Genomic DNA, 27,387 nt, shown 5'->3' with positions numbered 1-27,387 from the left:
GTATGGTAATTTGCTAAATTAATATTTACATCTTTTTATTTCTTTTTTCTAAACATAATTACTGCTTTTAAAACATGGATTTGTCATTTTTCCCTTTTAAAAAATCACATTTTCACTTCTGTGAATTTAGTTTTAATTTTTTCACAAAATACTGCTTACTATTAGGAGTGTCTAAATATATAAGAGGTCCAATTGGCTTGGAAAAGAATGGCTTTCCTGGTCTCTTTTTTTTTCCTTTTTGTATATTTATAATTCTAAATCTATTATATTTGTTCTTAAATCTGACAGTGTTAAATTTAAGGGTGTGATTGGAGTATAACTATTTTCTAGGTACTTGATAAGTTTATATTTTAAAATTCATGTCTTGTTTCACACCCGCATTCCAGCCATTACGCATGTATTTTATATATGTATCAGTATTCCAAATATTGAAGTCATTTTTAAAGGGACTGTTAACAAATCTAGTCACCCATAACTAGACCATGACTGACTTTTCCACAGGGGAAGAAGAGGTGAAGGTTTCGACCATGCCACTGTCAGCCTCTTCCCATTCATTACAACAAGGACAGCAGCCTACAAGTCTCCACACTACTGTGGCCTGACAACAGAACTGAGAGGAGAGGATTAGACTCTGGGGTGCTTGCATGGGCAACCGGATTTTTGCATGATTCCTTTCTGATTTTGCATTTAATGTATACACCCAAAAGAGCCAATATAAACGTTCCTCATGCCTACAACTAGTGTGTTACCTCATAGTTGCTAAAGTATTTCTTCATTAGGCCTTTAACACAATTTATTAGCATAATAATTTTGGCATTGTTTCTCATGAGTGATACTATTTTTTAACTCACACAAATAAACTTGTAGTACTATAATTAAGATCCCAGATGAGATTAGCTAGAATTGTTATTTTGGCTCTATTAATTGAAAATATTCAAAGATAATCGTAGTTCCTTGTTTTCTGATTTGTGAAAAAATGGTAATATCCTAATATATTCATGAAAATTTGAAAATTAAGAAGATAATGTCTTGCATTCTTTGAATACTTGAGAAGAAAGAATACATATAAAACAAAATTGGTGGTGTCATTTAATGCTCAGAATAATGTTGTCAGCAATTGTTTGTAGTTGTATGGATTTATCCTATATTATGCATTACATGTTTAGAAACTGTCTTTGTTCTCTCTGATTTGCACATTTGCACTTTCTTTTTGAATGGTTGTTAATTATATAGAGACGCTTAAGAGATAATTATTATAGACTAAATGCAATATAATCTCTTTTCTAATGCACTGCCTAGTATACCGGGAAATTGCCTCAGAAACAGAATTTCAACTTACAGTTGATTTATCAGAAACTTGAATATGGGGTAAATATTGTATGTGAGAAGCAACCATAGTAGTGTAACATTTTTATTGGAAAAATGGTAGTTCTGTGGGATATTTGTTTGGAAATTTCATTGTTTCACAATTGAAGTGTGATAATAAAACTATATTACAAGTACCTGACCAGAATGAGACTAAGGTGGAAGAGAAGAGATTGGGGATCCTCTAAAATTAGGCCACGTAAGTTGTCATAGGTAATTTTAGTTAATCACAGAGAAGAGTGGTGTACTTTATTAGGCTATAATGTTGAAGTGATGTTTTTGGATAATAGACAATTTTTTGAAATAGTTCTAAAGCTGATAATGAAAGAAAATAAACTGAATTCAGTTCTGAGCATTAGACAAAAGCTGGTTCAGAAAACATGACTATGTTCTGCCTAAATTAAGCATCTGGGAAAAAAGGGGAAAGTCAGATCTCCTCTTGAGATTTTAAAAAAAAACATTGTGATATAAAAGATACACCTTAATTTAAAAAAATATTAAAAGAGTAGCATGAATACCAAAAAAGGAAGCCTAGAGATTTAAAATAATAATAATGATAATAATGAAATACCTTACTAGGAGTGATACTTAATATCATGTTGGAGTTGGAGTTTTCAGGGTTCCCTCTCTATGTAAAGTCTAATAACTTTCTATTAGATAATAATACACAAGTTAAATGGGTTTGTCCTGAGGTATAGTGGGTAAACTAAAATCTATTCTTAAATATCCTTCAATTTGGTTAGCTGAGGGTGTAGAAACAACTAATTATCTAGCCATTTTAATTATTTTTGTAAAATTCTGCATAAATGATAATCTCTAACTTCTATCTAGAAGTGACTTTAAGACAGCGTTATGAGAAATTTAGAAAATACAAATAAAATATTGTAGATTTCTTAGCCTTTTAGCATGTGTTGAATATGAAGTCTTTTAGTATGTGTTGATTATGGTTTCATTTTTGCTGTGAGAGGCCAAGACATCCACTTAATGTCTCCCGTGGTGCTGAGGCTCCTTGGCTTTGTGAACAAACGTGGGCTCCCTGTAAGAGGGCTTACTAGCGCATAGTTTTCTCCAGCCTTCAGTGCAAGCCTTTCATCACTCAGATCTTCTTACAAAAACGAGGTGGTTAGCTCCCATTTACTTACTGTTTTGAGAGATATACTTGTTAAACAAGGCTTTTTTCCTGTGGTAGCTTTCTCTATCCTTTCTCATTCCTGGCCATTGCCATAAAACTGTCAGGTAGTTTACCAGACTTGCTAGAGTCCAGGACTGTCTTTCTGCCTGCTTCCCCTTCTGCCCCCACCCCCACTTTCCACATACACACCATAATGGGAAAAATGCTTTCTTGGGTAATTAGGCTTCAACTTAGATATTTTCACATATACTAGCTAAAGATTATCATTTAACTAACTGTAATTCCAAGACTTTGTAAGCCTAAACAAGTAAGCTTCGCTGTTTTGCTTACTTAATATATATATTATGGTTTTAAAAAGTGAAGTCTTAAAATCAGTCAGAATTAATTATACTAAAACACAGAAAAAGTTACACAACATGTGAAAGAAAGTACTGCTTCACTTAGCAAGTAAATTGATGAAACCAAATGATGGTAAAGAATGAGAAATTCTAAAAACTTCAAATTAGTTTTTGATAAATTCCTTCCTGATTGATCTGTCATACACAAGGGAAACTTTATATGCTTTTATATCCTTAACTTTTAAAAAAACATTTCAGAGCAGCAGTTCTTAGTGCCAGTGTGTAGGATATAGACCTGGGTTGAATGATTTTGATCTTATGATGAATGTCAAGTGCCTCTTTTTAATTTCTTAAAGATTCCATTAGAAAATATTTTCTGATTAATAATACTTTCCTTTTCATTCTACTGTTGCATTTTGTTTTTACAGGTGGTGCTTTTGTATACTCTCCTCTTATTTCAACGAAGCATTAATATTTGAGTGCCTATTCTTTGTAGTGACTTGAGCTAGATCTTGAGGGATACAAGGCTGAATAAAGTATAGATCCTATTATCAAGGGTAACAGTCTAGTGACAGTTTTATTTCAATTATTTCTATAGGGTCAGCTCTTGATATATTTTAACCACAGGAACAGCCAGAGCAGTCCAGACTTATTTCATTATTCATTGCTCTGACAGTGGCAACAAAGGGTATTGATTACTGATATTTGAAATTTTAAAATATATGATAATTTGGAGAGAGTGAAAAAAATTTTAACGGGAGAGACATACATTCATTATTCTAATTTAAGTATTTCTCAGTCGTGTGTGTGCTCATGTCTTACTCTTAGTGTTGTGGCGATTAAGTACAGCTTCCTCTATATATGTTCTTTTAAAGAAAACTTTAGGGCTTCCCTGGTGGCGCAGTGGTTGAGAGTCTGCCTGCCAATGCAGGGGACACAGGTTCGTGCCCTGGTCCAGGAAGATCCCACATGCCGCGGAGCGGCTGGGCCCGTGCGCCATGGCCGCTGAGCCTGCGCGTCCGGAGCCTGTGCTCCGCAACGGGAGAGGCCACAACAGTGAGAGGCCTGCGTACCGCAAAAAAAAAAAAAAAAAAGAAAGAAAGAAAACTTTAATGCATTGTGTGCACATTTTTACTGACATGGCTCCTATTTGTACAGTATTCCAAGCACCTTCAAGACTGACAGAGCTCTCCTCTGCTGTGATACAGGTACATAGGGAGCTACTCCCACAGAGGCCTTACCTCAGAAAGCCAAGAGAAAGGAATGAATTGCAGGTGCATTGAAATCTTACGAAATGAAGACCACCATGTTATTTATGCATATATAAAAACGGGGGGACATTTTATCCTATATTGAGTTGTAAGGTTTTAGATTCTTTTGTTTATTTGATCATGAAGCTTTCCCATATTTGCTTAAGAGATGTATATCATACAATTGAGAGCACAATAGCTTAAAAATGTTTTTTTCTTTTAAAGAGGTAATATCACAAAACGATGATATATATGTCTTTTTCTACAAAATATAACCAAGTCAATTACCTGGTTTCAAGCTAGTCCTTCTGCCATTAGTGCTATGTGTCTTCTCTCAGTCTTTTTATTTGAAGATCTACTATGTTGTCTCCTTGTGCTGAATAAATGGTAGTAGTATATACAGGTATTCACACATGAAATGTTTAGAAATGTTTGTAGTGTATCAGACACTTTGCTGATACAAAAGTAAAAACAGGAGTTAGAGAAGTTACTGTGAGCAGATTCAGGGAAAGCCTTCATAAAAAGTGTGGGGCTTTTCGCTTTTGAAGGATGGCTTGAAATTAAATGATGGAAGTGGAAAATACAGTAAAGGCAACATATTGAACAAAGAATCGGGAATGGAGATTAGCATGGTCTGCTAAGGGTCAGGAGGGAAGGATAGTAAGGAGATGGACTCGTCTGAGGTATTACAGGTCATATAGGAAGGTGGGATAAGTGTGCAAAAGCCTTGAAAACTAGGAAGAATAGTTTAGTCTTGATGTGGATGTGGTCAGTGTTAGAGAACTACACGTTCTTTGGCAAAGATGTAACTTGATTGTAGCATTTTAAGAAGATTAATTCTGTAATACATTTGCTTGAAATTAGGACCAGTTAGAAAGCAGTTCCAGTATGTCATTGCAAATAAGATGGCCTGAGCTGGAATAGTAATAACTAGTAGGATTGGGGAAGAAATTATGAATTAGAAGTCAGAAAGAATGAGATCTAGGAAAAGGGCTTTGGGTTTGGCCAAGTCTCTAATGACCTTTAAAAATGTTACTTTCAGGGGCTTCCCTGGTGGCGCAGTGGTTGAGAGTCCGCCTGCCAATGCAGGGGACACGGGTTCGTGCCCCGGTCCGGGAAGATCCCACATGCCACGTAGCGGCTAGGCCCGTGAGCCATGGCCGCTGAGCCTGTGCGTCCGGAGCTTGTGCTCCGCAACGGGAGAGGCCACAGCAGTGAGGGGCCCGCGTACCACAAAAAAAAAAAAAAATGTTACTTTCATAAAAAGATACAGATGGAAAGCAGATTTCTAGGATTTATGAGGAAATGTCAAGGATATGGATACAGCAGTCATTGACTGAAGGCCTTTGGCAACAAAGGGGAAGAGAAAAGACGCTAATTAGATGGGTGGTAGATCTTAGAAGGCATTGCTTTAAGATAAGGGAGATAGCTAAATATTTAAAGGCAGAGCATATAGAGTCAATTGAGAGGACACCATAGATAGTGCGGAAGAGAAGATAGGCTAACCAGTAGAGTAACACATTTCTGTAGGTGCTGGGAGGAGATAAACTCCTGAGACGGAGTTAGGTTGACTTAAAAGAGATGGGATATATCTTCCTTTGCTATTTGTAAAAACAATCAGAAAATCTAGGAGAGAGAATGTGAGATTAGAGAAAATGAGAATAGATGAAGGTGCTCATATCAGTAATTATTGAATGCATATTGTGTGAGAAAATGGGGGTGAAAGAGTGGAGTTGGGAACCTATTAAAAAAAAAAGAAAGAAAGAAATTAAATAAGTCTGTGAGAATAAGCCTAGAAGTGCATCGGAAAGAAATTTAAGAATTGCTGAGTCAAGATAAGAATCAAATTTAAAATTTTAGTGTCCAGATATATATGGTTTTGTATGTTCCAGTGATTCAACACAAAGCATCAGGAGTGGACAAAGCAAATAAGAGAGTTTGGTTAGAGGGTGAAGAAGGAAAGGACACAAAGATATTTAAGAAGACAAAACTGATATAACCTTGTGATCAGGAAGAGTCCAGTAAGGCAGGAAATATCCAGTGGTGCGAGTGTGTTGTGAGGACAAAGAACAGGTATAGTATTGTTAAGGGAAGGACAAATTAGGAGACTGTGGTCAGTATGATAACCACTCAGTGCTAAATGATGAGTGAGAACCAGAGAAAGGATGGTAGATAGATGTCTAACATTAGGCCTAGAGGTTGGAAAGAAGGCAAGCTTTCGTTACCCCTGTGGTCTTTTCTCTCCCTGCTTTCCCTCCAGTCCTTTTTTGAGAGTAGGAAGTCAGACTGTGTGAGAGAGAATTGCAGAAAGCATGGTATTGCCTGGGGGAACCTGGATCACGTTTCCTATAAGTTGAAGGTGATTCAAAGGAAAACGTCCCACAGTGGAGTAAACATTGCTTCCTCAAAGCACAGTAGGAGGATGTGAACGCAGAGTGCAAAGGAATGCCTGGGAAAAGCCAGAGATGAGATTGGACAGGTGTACGTATGCCCAGTGAATGTGTTACTTATGACACGAAAGGTTTAGACAGAGGGGGTAGGTGTGCCATATGATGAGTCTGCTAGCTTGAGGAGCCCATATTACAGGTGTGAACTAGTTTCTCCCAAGCTTAAATGCAAACTGGAAAGAATCAGCTTTCCACCTACATAGGGAAAGTATCTCTTCTTAGTTGGACTAGGTCATTCTGCTTTAATTATATGACAAGTTGGTATTAAAAGCAGTAGATTGGTGAAAGTAGAGAGAACTTAAGAATTTTATTATAACAGGTTATAAAAATATTTTGACAACTTTCCCCAAAAGAGAATGTGCTTTGTAAATAGACACAAACCTACAAGTTATTGAACTCAGAGATGGAGATATAAATATATAATATATATTTTTTCTCATTCAATTAATAGCAAACATGCCTAGTTTGAAAGCATCCTTAATTTCCTGACTAAATTAAAATCCTACCTGAAGTCCTACTAAAATATTTTTAAATTCACTGGACTTGTTCCGTATATGTCAGCTAAGATATCACCTGTGACATTTAAAAATGATAATGCTTCAAAGTATAAGTTATTGCTTAAGAATGCTAAGTTTGTGGAACCATGTTGATGGATTGAGAAGCCGCTGCTCCTTGGATCTCCTTACTGCCCTGTGATTTAGTAGTCTTAGCAACCTTGTATTGCTAGGCATATTAGACCACAGCTTCTTTAACCAGGAGCTTTTTCTAAAGAATCACTCTTGGGAATTCAAGATTAATTAAGGTGTATCTACTCTGTTCTGGTGCTTTGGAGAGTATACCCTGGGTTTGAGTTATGTAAAAATCTAGTTTATACCTATCAGGTACCTAGAATTGAAGGCAAGCTTAAGTAATACAAGCTGCTTGAGAATTGGACAGAAGTACCTAGAAGTTCCATGAACCAGCTGGTAATTATTGTGCTTGAGAACCAATCTATTTACTCCAGCTTCCTTCACACCAGCCTTCATAAGGCAGCTATTGACTTGACTTTGTTCTTAGCCTGCCTCACATTTTATGGTTATTTTTGAGGTTCCTGGAAGCTCCAACCCAACCCCTAAGAACATACTGTGCTTAGAACAGTTTTGTTGTTCCAGCTCCAGTTTGGTCCTAAGACCCACTATTGTGTAACACCCCAAAAGTTTTTTTTCCCCTCCATATAATTTATAAAGCCTTTAAAGCACCCAGTACCTTTTTTTTTTTTTTTTGGTGAAATTCACATAACATACAATTAACTACTTTAAAGTGAACAATTTGGTGGCCCAGTAGGACTGTTCTTTAATTACCTTAATGTTAAAATTGAATAAATAACCCACTGTGGCTGTGAGAATTTTGGACTGTCCTTGTTGGGGCTGTGTGGTAACAGCTGCATCTAGACTCGGGTAAAAACGTTTAAAGCAACTGTCTGAATAGTTCTTAAGTGGTAATAATAGTCCTTCTGTCTTCATGACATTTGATTAGCACATCACCTAAGAGAAAGCTTACTTAGCAAAGGAAATAAATAAGCCTGGTTCTGTGTCTGGGGGTGAGGTTGAGTGTTGTGTGTGTGCATGTACATTCGTTTATATATAGTAATTTTCATTTAAATCCTCCACTAAGTGAATGTGGCAGGTGAAAAAAATCTCAGACCATCTCTCTGTGACTTTCTCTAAAGGTTTTTTTTTAAAAAAGAAATTAAGACCCTGTTTAAATGCAGCAGGGTTACAGTACAGGTGCCCACTTCACCCCTGGTCATGCTTTTATCTGAACAAATATTTTCATAGCTTTTTCTCATCAATTTTCACTTCCACTACTAAGCATATCCATCCCATGTCTTACTCTTTTGGAAAACCTAAGGAAAGGATAATAAGAAAAAGACGTTTTAGAATCATGAAATTTCAGAGCTATGAGACATACAGTCTTCAACAATCCACTTTTAAAGACCAAATAATAATAACGCTATTAATAAACAAGGCTCAGAAGGATTGTGATTGCCCATAATCACATTCTAACCACAGTTTTATGTTTTCCTAGCCCTCACCATGTGAATATGCTTTTGTATATGTAATTCAAGGAGAAAAAAACTTCAAGATTCAGAATATATCTCTTCTCTAAACTTCGTTGTGTCTTACAGTTTATTTTAGTAGTTCTCACAAGTCAAGGGCTTTCAACTGTGAATATCAGTGCAAGTAATGAATTGAAGACTTTCAGATTGTGTATCTGCTGGCAACTGTTATTACAGATCCTGTAAGTTGTTAAAACAGCCTTGTGTTAAATGTGGCCCAATGACCTTGGAGTAACTTTAGTGGGGGGAAATTGTAACCTTGCAGGTACTCTTAATGTAGACTTAAAGTACAAATGTCAGAACCAAAATAAACAGTAAAACAGGTGGAATTAAATTTACCCAGCATTTTTCTGCAGTGCCAAAGAGCATTTAAGGATCAACATGCATGACCACTAGACTGGTGATATCTCTAATGTTACAGAATGAAAAAAATGCTTATAGTAATGGCACCAGGATGTACTATACCCACACTAAAGGGGTGATTTTAGATTCATCTTTGAAGAGCTACTATATGCTACACTATGTAAAATGATAGCATATCTGCTGATTTTTTTTTTCAATCAAGGAGGTTGTTGTTTTCAGCATAATGAAAAAGAGGGAAAGCTCCACAAGGATTTAAAGATGATAATACCATCATCATCTCCAAGAAGAAATGCAGGAATGCTGACTGCAATCAACTTTTGTAGCCTAGTGATGTTTCCTAATATGGTGAGATCTCTTCCCAAGGACTATACTGGCGTTTATACTCTGTTATCAGTCTTGCGTACTGAAATAATGTGTCTACGGAGCAGAACATAGTGATCTGGAACATTACTGGGATGTTTTTAAACATTGTCGTTTTATATGTTGGCATTTGCAAGAAGACTGACACCCTGAAACCATTCATTTTTTTCCTTCACTACATCTATAAATTGAGTATTCAGCTTAAGGTAAAAGGAGGCCCTGGGTTATGACTTCATCCACAAAGTAGGAAGGTTTCTTATTGGCCTTAAGCTGAGTGTTGGGCTACATACCATTGTTGCACTTATGTTTTCTCTATTAAAATACGTTTTTATAAAGTTTGTGATTATAGATTACTGATATATATATGCCCTATTCCCTCATCCCTCACTTAGGGTATGATTTGCTACCAGGTATGGGTTTTTTTGGTTTGTTTTTTGTTTTTACATCTAAACTATTAACATTCACTAATTAACCTAACAGTGGCCTTCCCCAGTCCCAGAGTCACAAATAAGAATGACATTTCTTGAGTCTTAGTGTAGTCAATGCTGCAAAACCTCACCTGTATTTTAAATGGTAGGTGATTGGAATGAAGCTTATTACTAAAGTAAGCAAAGATCTTACATAATTTCCAAATAAATACCTACAGCCCTGCAACCTTTGTTTTAGAACATGCTTTCAGGTTTTAATTCCTGACTAGCTGGAGTCTTATTCTGATAGTTTGTACTCACCTCTCTATCCAGTTTCTTTTTCTTTCTTTGGACAAGAAAGAAATTGTTTCTATCTCTGTGTAACTTAACCACAATTAGAGGGGACGGTCTTGACTAGATCTTAATGTGCACTACCTGTGTGATTACCCTACAGGATCCCTGACAGGCCTGAATTTTCCTATTTCAAAGGAGAAGAAAGTGCTCTGTCAGGCTGCTGTTTACTCAGTCTCTGGTCATTTACCTCCCAATTTCCTTCTCAGTATCTGGTCTTATTTCCAAACTAGCTTTTGATTTTAAATGATCATATTATTTTTTTCTTCTCTCTTTTAAATCAAAACAGCACATTTAAGCAGAAAGCACAGTCTGGGTTTGGAGTAGATTGAGTAACAAGTGTCAAATTGGTAGACTTTTGACATTGTAAGATTGGTGTTATTCACTTTCTCCTACTTCTAAGTTATTCTAGCTCTTTAAAAATACATTCTAGACAATACTACTAAAATTCAGTGCTTCACAAATACGTGTGATTTTTAATAGAACTAATTTTTTTTCAGTAAAATGTTCTAGTTCAGTATAAACCTGGATATGGTGAAATAGGAATTGTAGTTTCTGATTTATATTTAAGATTGTGTTCATATGATCTTCCTTCCCTCGTTCCTTCCTGCTTTCCTTTCTTCTACACTGATTGAGATTTGGTTCTGTCAGGACCATCTCTGGCATTCTTTTGCAACTGAACTATAATAAATCATAGCGAAGGATGAACACTTAAATAAGTATATTTCAAAAATGATTTTTAAACTAAGGCCCCTTAGTGAACTGATGGTAAGCATATAGCTCTTTAAATTCATCAGCATATAGGCCTTTTGAAATGCTTTCCTCCACAGGAGTATCATCTTTTGTAGTTCTGGAAAGGATGCAGTCTTATGTTAAGTCTTTCTAAATTGAAGCATAATTTGAAAATTGGAGGCAAAAAGTTTCTGTATTTTCCCCAGTATAAGAATAAATAGTAAGGAGGAAGAAGAAGCAAAATAGTCTTATTTTTTCTTAAATCATACATTTCACATAGCTAAAAAATAAGTAAATTTCAAATTTGCATTCTTGTTTTGAAAAATCAAATGTTTATTTATAAAACAACCTCAAAACAAACTTTAACAAATATCTCTGGTTTGTGAAAATAGTGAGGGAGAAAGATGTATGCTTGGTCAGTTGGGTTGGAAATGTTTATTACCATGACTATACCCATATCTATGTTATTTAGTTTCAGGATAATGAGGCATTTACTTCGTTTCCTAAAAATAATCTTTTTTCTAAAATTAAGAAACAAAGCAAATGATTATTTTAATGCCTAAAAAGATACTTTCTAAAAATAAAGCTCAGAGTTGGGTTATGAAGAATTTGTCAATTAAAATCATGTTTCAGAGCATGGATAATTTTAGTCTTCTTTTGGGGGGATTTTTATGTCTTTGATATACACCCTTAAGATAGGAGCCATCTTTCAGAAAAAGATGAGACTGATCTTCACTGTCAAAAGTGAGCTGTGTAATCAAATGGAGTAAAAACTGGCTGTATGTTTTTAAATAACTTTTAGAAAATTTAGAAATCTTTTAGTTTGGAAAATTATGAACATCAGAAACCTTAGGACTTTCAGTAGACATATAACCATATGGGGATTTGCTGCATAGGCAGCAAAATACTTTGGTCTTAGTGCAAGTTCCTCTTGAGGCCTGGAGAGGAACTTATGCTCGCATAAAAATATTTTATTGGCACTAAACGATCAAAAGCTATCACTGCTTTGTTCCGAATAGCCAAACTCCAGGGATCCGTTGAAGAAATACAAAACAAGCAGAGCAGCAAGACTTTTAGGAAGCTGCTGTAAAACGTTATAGCATCAAGCCCCAGAGAAAATAATAGAGTAGATATTCGATAAATGTTTGTTGAATGAAAACTCACGGTTGAGAGAGTAATGTATGATTATTATTTCTGGAGGTCTGCAAAGCCTGGATCTAGATCTGCTTTGTGTTAAATCGGGACTTCTGGAGACCTTAATTAGATTCTTTTCCACATGAATTATCTCACCTCTTGGTTGAACTGTGGCCTTCAGTTCAGTGTTAAGATTCCCCTCACCACTCTATGATCAGTCCTTCTCTTCTGTCTTCTTTACCTCTGAACTCTGGAAATTCAGCTCTTGACTGATCCTTATTTTCCCAAGGATCACACACTGCTCCCTCCCTTCACACACACAAACTTTAAAAAATTTTACCTAACCAATACTTTTCTTACCTCCAATTTCTCATTTGTGATACTCACAAATATATATATATACACACACATATATACACATACATATACATACATATGTATACACACAATTCAGAAAGTCTTTCTAAATAAATACCTTATTTTCCAGAACTCTCTGTGTGGGTAATGAAGAGCTGTTTGGGGAACTTAATACTTTCCTAAGTAGGGAGCTCTCTTTAGGTAACTTATAATTGTTAAAGAATTTTTTCTCTTGGCTAAACCAAAGTCTTTTTCCCATTTATACTTCTTGTCAAATATGTGAAGGCAGTTTCCGCTTGTCTAGTAACTACTAGACCTCAATGAAACAAACTTAGTCCTTTTAACCTTTTCACACCTAACATGGTTTCTAGTTCTCTCTGTAGCCCACTTCTCCTCTACACATATTTTGGCATGACAATGAATGCCTTTTTTTTTAAATTTTATTTATTTTATATGTTTATTTTTGGCTGCGTTGGGTCTTCATGGCTGCACGCGGGCTTCTTCTAGTTGTGACCAGGGGCTACTCTTCGTTTAGATGCGCATGCTTCTCATTGCGGTGGCTTCTCGTTGCGGAGCACAGGCTCTAGGTGTGCGGGCTTCAGTAGTTGTGGTGCACGGGCTCAGTAGTTGTGGCACACAGGCTTAGTTGCTCCACGGCATGTGGGATCTCCCCGGACCAGGGCTCAAACCCGTGTCCCCTGCAATGGCAGGCAGATTCTTAACCACTGCACAACCAGGGAAGTCCCTGAATGCCTTTCTTAAAATAGGAAGCTCACACTTTAATAATCCAGACGTGATTAGATAATCTCCTTTTTCATTAACACTGTTCTTATTACTAAAGTTCGTATATTCCTTTAGAGGTTACAGAGTCTTTTTATAAAAATACCCTGTGGGGGGCTTCCCTGCTGGCGCAGTGGTGAGAGTCCGCCTGCCGACGCAGGGGACACGGGTTCGTGCCCCGGTCTGGGAAGATCCCACGTGCCGCGGAGCGGCTGGGCCCGTGAGCCATGGCCGCTGAGCCTGCGCGTCCGGAGCCTGTGCTCTGCCGCAATGGGAGAGGCCACAACAGTGAGAGGCCCGCGTACCGCAAAAAAAAAAAAAAAAATCCTGTGGGGTTATTATCCCTATTTTGTAAATGAGAAAACGGAGGCTCAGAGTGGTTATCATTTGTGATTTGCTCAATGCCATACCATTGCTAATTTAGATGCTTTAATGTTACCTATTTAGAAGATCCATTACCCAATTGTTATATCAAATGATATAAGTGAAACCACTAAACCTTTTTTCATACACATGACTGGTTAGATCTCTTCCATCCTACACTTTGCTAATGAATTTTTAAAAATCTGAATGTATACATGTTAACTTTTATGTGTTTGGATTTGGTGTAGTTAGAGTGTATCCTGTTGTATATCACCATCTTACAAGTTTATCTCATGAAAAACTACATGATTATAAAGTGATAGATAAATGTTATTAGTAACAGTAATAACATTTGTGTGAAGATTTTAAGAATTTTAATTTAAGAATAGGTATAATTTTAATTATTGATTCTGTCCTCTCTAGAATTAGTTTTCTGTTTGCATATTTAAATAAACTTTGTAGGTTTTGTTAAATATAATAAAAAGCATGGAGTCAAAGATAAGCCAAGCACTATCTCAGGAACTTTCAGGCTAACACACAGTATCTTAAATTCTGTGACAGTTCATCTAAACGCTGCTGTCATCCATGCTGTACTTTACTATCATATACCAAAATGTTACCACTAGAAAACTTTCCAAAAACTGCTGAATTCAACATCTGTTGTAGTTATGACAATCCTAGAAAGCCTGTCCAAAGGATAAATTACTTTGATATGGTTGATTCTTTATGGAAATGCATTTTGGCTTTCATTGATCACTCTATTCCATTTGTTTTATGGGATTGACGTGTCAGTGGGTTGGAAGTGGAGTTTAGCTGCAAAGTTTTTGAGTTTGGGCAGGCAATAGAAGAAGAAAGGAAATGGACCATAGCATTTAGAAGGAGGACATTTCCAGTAGAAAACAATTGTCAGTAGAAGCTGCCTCCATGACTGCTGTTCCACCTCAAAGTTGAACTTCCTGTGTATTTCATTTGGAAAGGAGCTGAGGTTTTAGCCAAAATGCTACATATTATTTCTCACAAAAAATGCCTGCAAACGTAAGCAGTAGAGCAGTGCTTACTAAACCTATCATATTCATGTCTAAAGAAATCCAGCTTCTAATCTGTTTCCGAATTTTCCCAAGAACTCATTTTATATTAATTATGTAGCTTCTAGAGTCTGCCTTTTCTTCCTTTCCCGGCACTTCTCTTTCTTTTTTTCTTGGCTGCGTCGGGTCTTCATTGCTGTGCATAGGCTTTTTCTAGTTGCGGTGAGCAGGCTTCTCATTGTGGTGGCTTCTCTTGTTGCACAGCACAGGATCTAGGCACGCAGGCTCAGTAGTTGTGGCATGTGGGCCCTAGAGCGCTCAGGCTTCAGTAGTTGTGACACAGGCGCTTAGGTGCTCTGTGGCATGTGGGATCTTCCAGGACCAGGGATCGTACCCGTGTCCCCTGCAATGGCAAGTGGATTCTTAACCACTGCACCACCAGGAAAGTCCCGGAACTTCTCTTAACAGTGGTTTTGTGATGACATCTGTGAGGATTAACACCCTGGAATAGAATCCATTTTGCACCTGGAAATTTTAAACTTATTTAAATTGAATAGATGTTCTTTTACTGTCTTTGCATCTCTCTGACTTACAGTTCTCTCTCCACATTGCTTAATCTGTCCTTTCCGGTTTGAGGATCATGCTGTTTTATAAAGAAGATGGAAGGAAGCAAAATGAAGATGGAACTACATAGTTCTGGCTTTTCTCAGGACTTAGCATTATGACAGGCTGAGCAGTGGCTTTTCCTAATTTTCTCCTTTTCCAAACTTAGCTTTTTTTTGCCTTCAGCATTTTTCACAAGCTTCAGATCATTATGGATTCTGATTTTAATCCTCAAGGATTATGATACTCTTATCTACAGGTAGGTTACATAACTCTATCCAGCTTTTCTAAGCTTTCTTTTCACATCTTATCCCATGAGATTCTCCCTGCACAAGAACTGGTTTCTTTAGATTTCGCCCCAATTTCTTTTCCTTATTAGAATTATTTATTGCATAGTCAGAATGTTCATATTTTAGCATCTTCTGTGGCCTATGAATCACTGTCTCCTGTAACCAGGGGACCATCCTGACCTACCCTTCCTTTTTTTTTTTTTTTAAACCTTCTTTGGAAAGATGTTTTCTCAAAAAAACCTGGAAGCAAATGTTCAGGGCTGTTCATTTAGGAAACATTAAATACCTCTTGAGGTTCAGGTTCAGTAACTATTCACTATATACATAGAGGATTAAATCAAGGCCCTTTCCTGGAGGAGCTCACAGTCCAGGCAAAAGAACTAATATATAAACCGGTGAATGCAATACACTGTGGTGATTGCAGAAGTAGCCAGGATGCCAGCCATCCAAGAACTCAATCTAGTTAGTCTCATTCCTTGCTTCTTAAAGTCCTAAAATTATGTCACATACTCTTAGGGCTTCTATTTTTAAAAAAATAAATTTATTTATTTATTTGGCTGCATTGGGTCTTCACTGCTATGCGCGGGCTTTCTCTAGTTGCGGTGAGCGGGGTCTACTCTTCGTTGTGGCACGTGAGCTCATTGGGGAGCATGGGCTCTAGGCACGTGGGCTTCAGTAGTTGTGGCATGCGGACTCAGCAGCTGTGACTTGCGGGCTCCAGAGTGCAGGCTCAACAGTTGTGGCACATGGGCTTAGTTGCTCTGCAGCATGTGGGATCTTCCCGGACCATGGCTCAAACCTGTGTCCCCTGCATTGGCAGGCAGATTCCCAACCACTGTGCCACCAGGGAAGTCCTTAGGGCTTCTATTATATTCACAATAGCCAGCCTGTTCTTTGTTGGTCAGAAGTCCAGAATAAAATTTTCCCTCCTTGTTTCCAACTTGGGAAAGAGGGGTGGTCAGGAGGTGAATTTTCTCAGGTTTATTTTCTTCTGGTAGATTTAGATCTCAGAGATGTCAGGGTGGTTGACATCCTCCGTGTCTCTGCAGTTTTATAATTCAGTGAAATCATATTCTGGTGGATCTGTATATCTTCTCCTGGATGATAAGTTCCTTCAGTCGTCCTTGGGTGTCCTCACGGGGCTTTTGTTCATAGTTCTCAGTTTTGTGCTCACCTAAATGCTTTCCTCCAAGCTTCCAATTTCAGATTTTATAGATTTCTTATAATGGATTTTTGTCCCTCCCCATCATTTAGTTCTGTTTCTTGGTTCCATCTAATCCAGTTTATAATGCTTCTAAGAATGTATTTATCTTCTGCATTAACTTTTAAGTTTACTTTTTCTTCATTCGATGTACAGCTTTATGTATAGACTTTTTTCCATAGGTATTTTTTCCTGTTTTTTTTTTAATAGATTTTACTTCCTTAGATCCTTCATAAAGCAAACATCTAGATGTTTTCCTGGTTCTCATTAGATGGTCTGATTCTTCCCCCAAAACAAACATAGATCCTCGTAGGAACATTCTAGAAGAGAAAAGTACACATTGTGTAAAACACATCTACGTATATTGTGCAGTGTTCCTACTGTATTTTGTGATTAGCTGCTTCTCCTGCTCTCTCTGTACGGAATGCTGTTTCCCTTTTCCATATCAGCTTCTCTTCCCTTGAGCTTCTCCAGTCATCATTTATCCTGCATGCAGAATGGCAGAATTGTTCATTTTCTTCTTTGTGCCCCACAGGACTTTGTTCATACCAGAACAACACTCACTATCACATGGTGTAGTTGTTTAAATGTGTCTGACCTCCCCTTCTCTTGGCCCATGAGTCCTGCCAGGACACGGACTAGTTGGTAGTGTGCTCAGTGGTGAGAACAAACACTTTGGAGTCAGAATGGATATGATTACTGACTTCAGCACTTTTGAACTATATAACCTTTGGCAAACTCCTTAAAATACCAGAGTCTACTTAGTCTCCTCATTTGTAAAATGAAACTACTACTTACTTAGTTCATTGGATAGTTGGTACTAAGGTAATCAAGTACATCAAGTGCATAGTGAGTGAATGAATAGTGTCTAGAGTAGAAAAGTGGATAGAATATAGCTAATAGGCCTGTTTACTATCCTGTACACATAATATTAGAATATCTTTTTTAAAAAGCATTCCTTATTTATTTTGGTGCATTGGATTTTAAAAATTATTTTTGCTTGTGTTTTGGCATCTCAAGCAGTATTGAAAACAGCATTTTAGTGGCCTCTTTTTTCAGAGAGGCCTTTTGGGCCCCCAAATTTAGCTCATTCCTGCCGTCAGAAGGATTTGCATCTTTTTTGAGAGAACAGCTTGATTCGTAGCATTATACAGATGTGAAATAAATAGGCTTTTTGGGGGAAGGTGGTTTTTCAGCTCCTCTCAAGTTGGATCTTTGACTCAGCAGATATCTTGAAACACATCAAGTTTCTAAGACACTGAGCTGCATGCTCAAGTATCTATAAAATAGCCTATTGCAGGCCTTTCATTAGAGTTGTGAGAGAAGATGTGAGTACACATAAGGGTGTACATACTGGATGTCACAGCACAGTGTGCTGCCACATGAGTGTGGTTCAGACCACAGTGCTGTCATCCAGAATGATCTGAGTGGAAGACTTGGACTTTTGGAAGATTGAGTAAAAATTAGTCAAAGAGATTGGGAAAGCATTCTAGACAAAGAGAAAGGCAGGAAGTAAAGACAGAGTCCAGAAAGCCTAAATCATATTTAGCTAATCCTCAAGGCCTCTCTTTTCCTGTTTATGTCATTTCTACTTCCTTCTGCTAGTGGGAATAAAATTTGACTGTTTTTTGTTAATACATTGTTCAAGTTCTTCTGTTCTCAGAACTCTTTTTCATTGAGTTCTTAGAATTTTTCACATAGTTTAATCTCTACTTTCAGGTCTATTAAATCCTTAAGATTTTGTGCCCCAGCAAATCTGCTCTGCAGTAGTGGTCTATCTTGCTTTTTATAATAAAGCATAATCTTAGAAATTTGAGGGTCAGTTCTTTTTAAGTAGAGTAACATTTTTTCACAAACAAACTGATTTTATAAATCTGTTTGAAAGAATTCATTCATATTTTAGTTAATAAGTTGAAATGATTTTTGTGACTGTCCTAAAGAACAACATGCCTATGTCATGAAGGCTTTAAGTTCTGATAGGAGAAATTTTGTGTGTTCTTTAAAGTTTGGTTTTGCATATAGGACAAGCATAATTCATTTATATTTGAGTTGCTTAGAGATATGTTGAAGTTTGAGAAAGTTTAGGCTTTCTTGAAATCATATACTGGTGGAGATGGACTCTGTCCCCAAACTCACAGGAATTAGTATCTAACAGGGCTGGGGGCAGAGTGGGGAGTGTAGTGAGGGGTAGAGTGGCTGAGACAGGCTGTACTGTATGTCCTTCTAAAAATGCATGAATATTTGAGAGTCTAACTGGTAAGAACTAATCATAATGGGAACTAGATTTCTGATGGACCCCTTGTACCAAGAAAGATTTGTTTCGCTAAGTAACCTACCTATTGGAAGTAGCCTCTGGCTTCGAACTGTAAAGGACAGCGGTGAAGAAAAGGAAGATAAATCTTGTGAGAAAAAAAGATCAGATTGAAGACTGAGGCTTTGGGAAGTAGCTATGAGATAAGGATTAAAAACGGATGAACAGAAGAAACTCTTTCAAGAATATTTTGTGACTGGAACGCTCAGTGACTACTTCCCAGTTGGCGGAGACTGCTACCAGAAATATATAATAACTTGAAATAAGAGATCTCTGGTCCTAGGGACTGCAGTCGGGAATGGAGTAGCCTAAGGATCAGGGCCGAATATGTGAGCCAGTTATCCCTGCCCAAACATGAAAGTGGACAAATTGGTGGATTTGTGACTGTAGTTACATCTAGCTAGTTTAATTAATAAGGCCTATGTGTTTATAATAAAAAGACCATGTGGAGGGGGTACCAAAAAGGTAGAGGCAAAATTCCAAGAGGAGACAGAATCCTGACCTGGTGGTGTAAACTGTATTAGAGGAAACAAAAACTTGGAATAGCCTTTTGTTTTAGGGTTCCCCTTAAGTGTGCTTTATTTCACCATGTTGTCATTATACATAGATCTTCTGTCTTCCCTCTTAGCAGATCTTGTTTTTCAAATGGAATCTTATTGCTACCCTAAAATGGAAATAGATGAAATCAGGAGGTGGGAGGGATGTGTTGTCCTACTACCCTGTCCCCTTCCTCCCCAGTGGCTCCTGAGGTGGTTTTGCAGTCCGTGAAACCAATTTGAAAATTGTTCTTTTAGGTGACGACTCTATGCAAGCCAGAAAAACTCATTGGCTTGTCACCAGTGACAATTTATCACAAGGAGCAGATTTTCCACAGCCTTGTTCTCGGTAGCAAAGTTTTACATTTTATAACAATATATTGCAGTTAATCTGAGGAAATCCACTTGGCCGCTGTAATGTGTGCTCTTGCCTAAGCCATTCGTCTTTTCCTGCTTTATGATTTTCTGTGAAAGGCCTGATGTCAGACACAGCTTCATTTTATTTTGTAATATAATCATTGCTTATAAAATGTGTATGTGTATTTCCTAGTAAGTAGTTAGACTAGTTTAGTGTTATGTAAAAATACCAAAGATAGTTTTAACCTGTCTTGGGGTTTTCAGGCTCAGGGCATCTACGAATTTTAACTCCATGAACTTAACTCCATGAATGAAAGACTGCAACTCCTGTTCACCCACCAGCACATTTCCACACGTGTGCCTAACTAGCCTCTCTTTTTACTAAACTTTTATAGCCTTTATTAATCATGTACAACCCCATGACATTTCTTCTGTTGGTTTTTCAGGTTGTGGTTATTGAGTTTTTCCCATATTTGCATTGTCTCACCATCTAGACTTTAAGCTCCTTGAAAACAGGAGTCATGGCTTAAGGGCTTTGCCCTCCTTAGACACTGTAGGCATTCAGTAAATAGTTGCTTTGACTTTTATCTTGGCAGCTTTAACACATACAGTTTTTGTTGTTGCCACTGTTGCTAAAATCTAGACTTGTCAGCTGCTTAGTGAGCGATGATTGGCTTGTTACGGACTGGGTGTTAGGCTACCAGCAAACTGGCAGAATTTTAACCATAATTTCTTCTTTAATAAAATGTGTTCTGTGCTAGGTAAACTGAAGTATACTGGTACTTCTTACACAATGAAATATGAGAGTGTGGTATATGGCATCTTGAAAGTACTTTAAATTCTGTCTTTGAGTTCTACTCTGAAAAATAAAACTACTACAAACAACTTCACCCGCTCTCCTGCCCTCAAATTATTTAGAACCGAAAACAGTGGTTTTGTACATATTTGGAAATTATAAATTAAAATTAATTTTTTAACATCATAAAACATTTAAACATATTAGCAATCCTTTAAAAATATACAATGCTTCCCTAATGTATTACACTACTACTAATTAAATACTTTAAAAATAAAATTAGTATCATTTAGTATAAAGTATGTTCAGTGACTTGATTTTCATTGTAGTTTGCTTATGGAAAGTTTAAAGGGCTTTCTGTGTCTTCTTTGTCTTTGTACTGTGTTGGTGGTGAGAAGGCTTGTTAGTTAGCTTGACTACACAGTACCTCTGTGAGAATATAGGGTATTATCCCTCCATTGCTAGGAGGAGACTGTTGTGCCCAGAGCCAGTTCCTGGCAAGTGAGAAATCTTCTTAGCTTGGCTTTTTGGAAACTACTATCTATTCAGTATTGAGTATTAGAAAAAAATTGTTGTTAGGCACCTATCAAGTAATAAATGGTCTTCAGATTGCTTTCCCTTCTCTTATTTTATCCTTACGAGAGAAGAAAGCAGATGTTATTCTTACTTATGAAGCATACTAAGAGACTTACTTACATGCTCCAGGTTATATTAATTACGGTTGCCTTATACAGCCCATCTGCAATTTTCAGCCCAGTGTTTTCTCCATTAGACCTACGGACTTGTACATAGTGAATCGTATGCCAGTGTGAAGTCGTATATAAATAAAGGGAAATGAAGTTGCATCAGGTTGCATCCAGGTGTCCTGTCCTGGTACTATTTAAAAGGAAATGTGTATTCGAGTGGAATTATTTAGAGTCCTAGAAACAAAGGAATCAGCTTCCTTTGTGTCAGTGGTTATCAGCCAGGGATGATTTTGCGCCTGCCCCCCCAATAGCCATTTGGCAATGTCGAGACATTTTTCATTGTCAGAATTGGGGGTGGGGGGTAGTTGTGCGCACACTGCTAGCATCCAGCGGTGCTGCTAAACATCCTACCGTGCACAGGACAGCCCCCTCACGACGAGGAGTGAATTACGTAGTCCAAAATGTCAGTAGTGCTGAGGTTAATCAACCCTGCCGTATGTATCGCAAGGAATGGAATTACCAGAAGCCCTCTCAGCCAAAACAAATTTGGGTCAGAGGTGGGGTGGGCGGGTGGGCAGGGAGGTAGAGGAGGTGATTTCAAGTGTGGCTGTTGAAATTTTCACGGGGTTTGAATTTATCTGATTTCCTTTTTCTTGCCCCTTCCTTGTGCCAACACTTGGCATAGCAGTAGTAGAGAAAACAGTGAAGAAAACTTCTTTTCTTCTTGTAAACGACTTAGAATAGTGGTCCCATTCCCAGAGCTAATGCGTCAGTCCAGTTCCTAGGGACACTCACAACTCCACTATAAACCAATCCTCCATGCTATCAGGCTCCCAAGATGTCTAGGCACATGACTTTGTTTTTGGCAAGATTGTGAGAATTATAAACTCGCTAATTTATTCCCCAAGGTATCTTATAATCATAACTATGATTATAAGGAGGATTATATCCTCCTCACCTGGGAGGATCTAAGTTTCTCACTGTTTCTATATCATGTGCCGTCTGTGAATGTCTTTGGCTAACATACTCTTGCTTGATTTCATTAGCCTAAAACCGGAGAAACAAATATCTGTTTTTTAAATAGATGTTATTTTTTTAGAGCAGTGTGAAGTTCACAGCAAGATTGAGTGGAGAGTACAGAGAGTTCCCATATATCCCCTGCCTGTGAACAAATGTCTGTGGATTTTATTGTAATACTGATTTTCAGATAAACTTTATATAAATGCAAATGTTATTCTGTTAATGCAAAGTTCCTTGGTTCCAGTTCTCACTAACTGTAAAGCAAAAGTAAGGAGAAAATGGGTTTTACTAAGTTATGGGTTTGTTTCTTTTTCCCTGTGCAGTGAAAGAGGGAACCTCAAATCATCTGCATAGGCTTCTTATTGACTTTGGCTACCTAAAGTTCAAGAGCATTAATCTTCCTTAAAATTTTCCCATGTAGTTGTACGTCACCTTTTTATATCAGGGAGATTTTATTTCCCTCCTGTGAAGTTTTCCTTGTTTAGAGTTCAGTTTTTGGTTAATTGAAAACAAGTTAAGTTATTCAGTCTGACAGTGTGACTACTTTAAAGGTTAGAATGTAGCCACCGAACCTTCCTGTAATTGGGGGTATTCTAGGACTTTATTAGTGTCATCTTGTTAATGCCTCATGCAGCTGGAGTGGACTAGGGGGTGGGGGGAATTGATGATTGTGTTGTTGATTAGAATTTTTCTCCCCTGGCTGCAAATTCCAGTTTGTTCCTTTAGCGAAGTATTTCTCCTACTAGTCAGGGCTGATGGACATACTATAATGTTTCCGTGTTTCTTTTTTGCTTCCTTTTCATCATGAGTCTCACAAGCCCCTGGGATTTGCCTTAAACATTTAACCTATTAAAAAGCCAGTTAATTGTCTATACAAATATAAAGTAAATAGTCTATATAAGAGTGAGAGCTCGGTGTTACTAAAAAAAAAACAACTCAGGGTCTGGGTTTCAGGTCTTGATGGTACAAGTCATGTGACATGTGCAGATTATTCTAGAGTCTATTTCTTTATCTGTTAAATGCACACTATTCCCCCTGCTCTGCCTACCTCACAACATGAGGATCAAATGAAATAATAATGGACTATAAGAGTGCTTTGTGAATTGTACAACGCAATGCAAATGTCAGATAGGATGCAAATAGAAGGGTAAGCTTCAGGAAATTACACTGATTGTGCATTGGAATTCGGTTTGAAGAATTTATTTTCCTTTCTATTGACTAGTCTGTAGTGTAGATTGTCTTTTCTTCATCTAAGTAAATTCAGAGATGACTTTTGTTGCGTTTGGTTGTAGTTTTTTGTCTTTTTATAAATAACATCAATAGGGTCAAAAGCTTCACTTGCTGAAATGTTATAATTTGGCATAGGTTAGTGATTGGTGCAAAGGAAACATGATAAAAAGAAAACTCTGAATTCACCAAATAGCATAGACTGTACCTGATCGAATATCGTCGTCATCGTCGTCATCATCATCATCAGTGGTGATTGCTCATCAATTCTGTAGAACCAGGAATAATTTTCTATGCTCTTCTCAAAAACCACAGTTGGTAGTTTGACCTACCATCCTATTTTCAATAAAGCAGTTATTCTAAGTAGTAGTGACACTTTACGCTTCCCCTCCCCTCCCCCCAGCCAATTAGTTATATACCATGTGGCTTCTGGATGGCAGTAGATCAAGTGAGTTTAGTCACAATTTATGAAAGCCTTTTTATCTTGATAGTATTTTATCATATTTGATGCTATTTGTAAATAGAACCAGAGAACTAACTGTAGTACTCCAGGACTTGTGTTTTAAATGATGGGTAGAACTGTAAGAACAGAGTGGGCAGACTGCTGGAAATGATTCCATCTAAAAGGTAGCTTCGCCCTTGTCTCCTTGGCCTTTGTGACTAATGCAAAAATACTCTTTTCAAATTCAAAAGCCTATTCATTACTGCCTTTCTCCTCTGAAATACATGATCAGTTTTATAATCAGGAAGAACTTAATTATTTTTCTTTTTCTATTGTCTTATGTTTATTCTTCATAAAATGACTTTTCTTTCATTTAATGGGCTCAGAATACACTCCTATATTGAACTTTACAGCCTTGCTTTTTTTTATAGCGTAAATCGGCTCAGCTGGCTAAATGCCCCACTAACTGAAACTTTATAATGTAGCTGGAACTAAATTGTGCTCTGGAGCATTGAGTCTTTAAACTGGATTATTGACTTACAAGTGAAAATGGTAAAGAGTCTGTAAGAAGGACAAGGATCCCTCTCCTGATCCTTGAGCAATTTTTTCCTCACTTATTTCAGGGGCTCTGAGCTCATGAGCAAAATCCTAACCAAGTTTATCTTGCTAGGAAAACCCATTTTAAATGCTCAATAAAGAAAGAATAATTCTTCTCCCGCTTAACCACTAAAGAACAACATATGTTTCTAACGTCAGCTTTTTATTTTTTTTTTTATCTTTCATTTTTTTGTTGGTAAATCTCCCAGACAACAGCAGTTCTGTAGAGAGTTTAAATATGAAGGAATGGCAGGACGGGCTAAGGGCACTTCTACCCAACATTAACATCAACTTTGGTGGACTGCCCAATTCTTCTTCCCCCTCCAACGCCAGCCACAGTGCACCAACGTCCAACACTGCCACCACCGACAGCCCGAGTTGGGACAGCCCTGGCAGCTGGACAGACCCAGCCATCATCACAGGTAACTTTCTCACTCCTTCAGCTCCACTGACTGCCATCAGTTTGGTTTTTAGCACAGATTAACTAAAAACAAGAGGTCTCTTCAACGTAATCTTCCCAAAGCCACAAGTGTGTGGTAGCTTGTTTCGTTCTCCGGGGTCACGTAGCCTCAGTTAACTCTGTTGGCCTAGTTGTGTAACAAGGCATTTGGTACCTAGGTTGCTTCTTTTGGTGTAAGTAGGTGCTAACATCTGACAGAATGTGTGTATTTTGTAGGTCTCAAAGTACAAAAGGATCTGACTTATCCTCTCAAAGGAACATACTCCACTTTAAAAAATAAAGCTCTCTATTATAAGGCTATCTTGTTCATGTATCCCTATTAGAGAAGGAGAAGCACAATTGGGAAATAACATCATGCAATCCTGGGGACTCATTTTGGCAACTCTGCCTCTGTGACACTGGGGGATGATGTCTGTATAGTTGAAGAGGAGGCATGGGTTTGTGTGACAATAAATCGTGGTCATTGTGGGTGGGGAATAAAAGGAACGTAAGATTGAGAAGGTATTATTTGGAAGGAGTTTAAAATTGTAATTCTTTGTTTCTTTTTGGAGAAACTAAGCGCCTTAAAATTTTTTGTTTGATGAAATTCTTATGCTTTCTGCACAAACTCACCATTTTCCTTCTTGTTTTATTTTCTCTCCTTAGGTATTCCAGCATCTTCAGGAAACAGTTTAGACTCTCTTCAAGATGACAATCCTCCACACTGGCTAAAATCCCTTCAGGCCCTCACAGAGATGGACGGCCCCAATGCTGCTCCATCACAAACCCACCACAGTGCCCCCTTCAGCACACAGATCCCTTTGCACAGAGCCAGTTGGAATCCCTACCCTCCTCCTTCAAATCCTTCCAGCTTTCACTCGCCACCCCCAGGCTTTCAGACAGCCTTCAGACCCCCCAGCAAAACCCCCACAGATTTGTTACAGAGTTCAACACTGGACCGCCATTAGGGAAAGAGGAGAATTCATTAGAAAATGCAGGATTTGTCCCACCCTGTTTTCGCCCTCTCAGCCGACCCACAGCTCCCTTCTCATCTCTTATGTTCTGAAGAATCCAGTTCCTGATCAGTTTTGTTTCTCCCTACCCCCAGATGCAATGCGATCGCAGGGTCATTACCATCTTTTTTTTTTATTGTAAAAGTTTCTGTTGATCCAGCATTTGAGTGACACTGTTGAATGTTTTCTAAAAATGCCTTTTTAAGGAGGAAAGAAAAGAAATCAAAGGGCAGTCTCGATACTTAGAAAATTACTGCTTGTCTGTTGCGCATAATAATGACATAATCTGCTTAGCAGAAAATGATGATTAATTTATAGGGAAGGTGAAGTAAATGCATTATCAACTGCAGAAGTTTGAAAACCAGGTTGATTGAAATGAGATGGCTAAATGCATGGGGGAAAGCCGTGGTCCTGGCATCCATCTTGTATTCAACTTATCACTATTGCAGGGAAAATGCTTTTAATTTAATTTTTAATTCTTTTGGCAAGTTGATGGAGAGGACTCGATTGTGTTGTTAAGGAAGAGAATTTATAGGAAGTTGATGGAGAGACAAATTGATCTGTGGTAGTAACTGGCCTATTGCTAAAGAGTTTAAGGAGCGGAGAAGTGATTTTTTAAAGGAGAAAAAATTTTGGCTTTAGATTTAAAGTAAATTCAAATGTTTTAAAGAAAAAAAGTATTCACAGATTTAATACCTATGCATAATATAAGTGCTGAAATATAAGTGATTTCTTCAATCTTTCTCCTCTGTCAGAATCTTTTTTTCTTTTTACCTTAAATTCACCTGACTAAGGGCACTCTGAGATAGCGCTGCTCTGGGGCCACCTGATCACCATCGGGAGCAAATCTCTGACGACCTCGCCTGCAGCTTTTACTTAACCCTGTGGTTTCTGGACATTTGTGCAGTATTGAAAAGACAGGAGAAAAGAAAACAGAAACCTGGTTATAACCTAATGCTAAAACTAAAAAAAGGAAATGTACCTCTTTCTTCAGAATTAAAACTAAAATCTTAAATAAAACAGAAAACTTGATGATGACCCTTGGGTTGTTCTTGTTTTTGTTTTTCCATTTTATTGCATGTGAATTTGAAACATTTTGTGGTGACAGTCGTCAGGTGTTTCCATTGATTTTACATCTTCAGCAATAGGGAGGATGGGTTAGAAGAAGACATCAGAAAAAAATTCATTTTACTGTCGGTCGTTGCCATCTTTGAAGGTCAGCCCATCTTATCCTCAAGAATTCCTCTTCTGGTGGCTTTCAGTAGAAGATGCTTCTTTGTGCTGTTGTGTTGTGCAGACCAGAGCTTCCCAACTCAGAAGCTTCTCAGCTTCCCAACTGAGAAGCCTCATGGGCCACGAAGGAGCAG

The 27,387-nt window shown here is 37.7% G+C and overlaps 1 protein-coding gene across 4 annotated transcripts in view; it reads left to right on the top strand.

Annotated features, from left to right (window-relative positions):
* Window positions 1–27,050, top strand: part of CNOT4 (CCR4-NOT transcription complex subunit 4) — an 81,379-nt gene extending 54,329 nt beyond the window's left edge. For 2 of the 4 annotated variants that reach the window (XM_082846402.1, XM_082846401.1), the window contains exons 10-11: window positions 24,778–24,990; window positions 25,674–27,050. In XM_082846402.1, coding sequence (XP_082702528.1) covers window positions 24,778–24,990; window positions 25,674–25,975 — 515 coding nt within the window. In that variant the 3' untranslated portion in view covers window positions 25,976–27,050. Of the gene's footprint in view, window positions 1–501; window positions 2,460–24,777; window positions 24,991–25,673 lie in introns of those variants that run through there. The other 2 variants (XM_082846404.1, XM_082846403.1) reach the window with 1 other exon arrangement.
* The last annotated feature ends 337 nt before the right edge of the window (window positions 27,051–27,387 follow it).

Source organism: Leucopleurus acutus, assembly GCF_964270905.1.
Source record: "Leucopleurus acutus genome assembly, chromosome: 9".
Taxonomy (NCBI): domain Eukaryota; kingdom Metazoa; phylum Chordata; class Mammalia; order Artiodactyla; family Delphinidae; genus Leucopleurus; species Leucopleurus acutus.
Note: the sequence above shows the minus strand (reverse complement) of the source record. Positions and strands in the feature narration are given on the sequence as shown.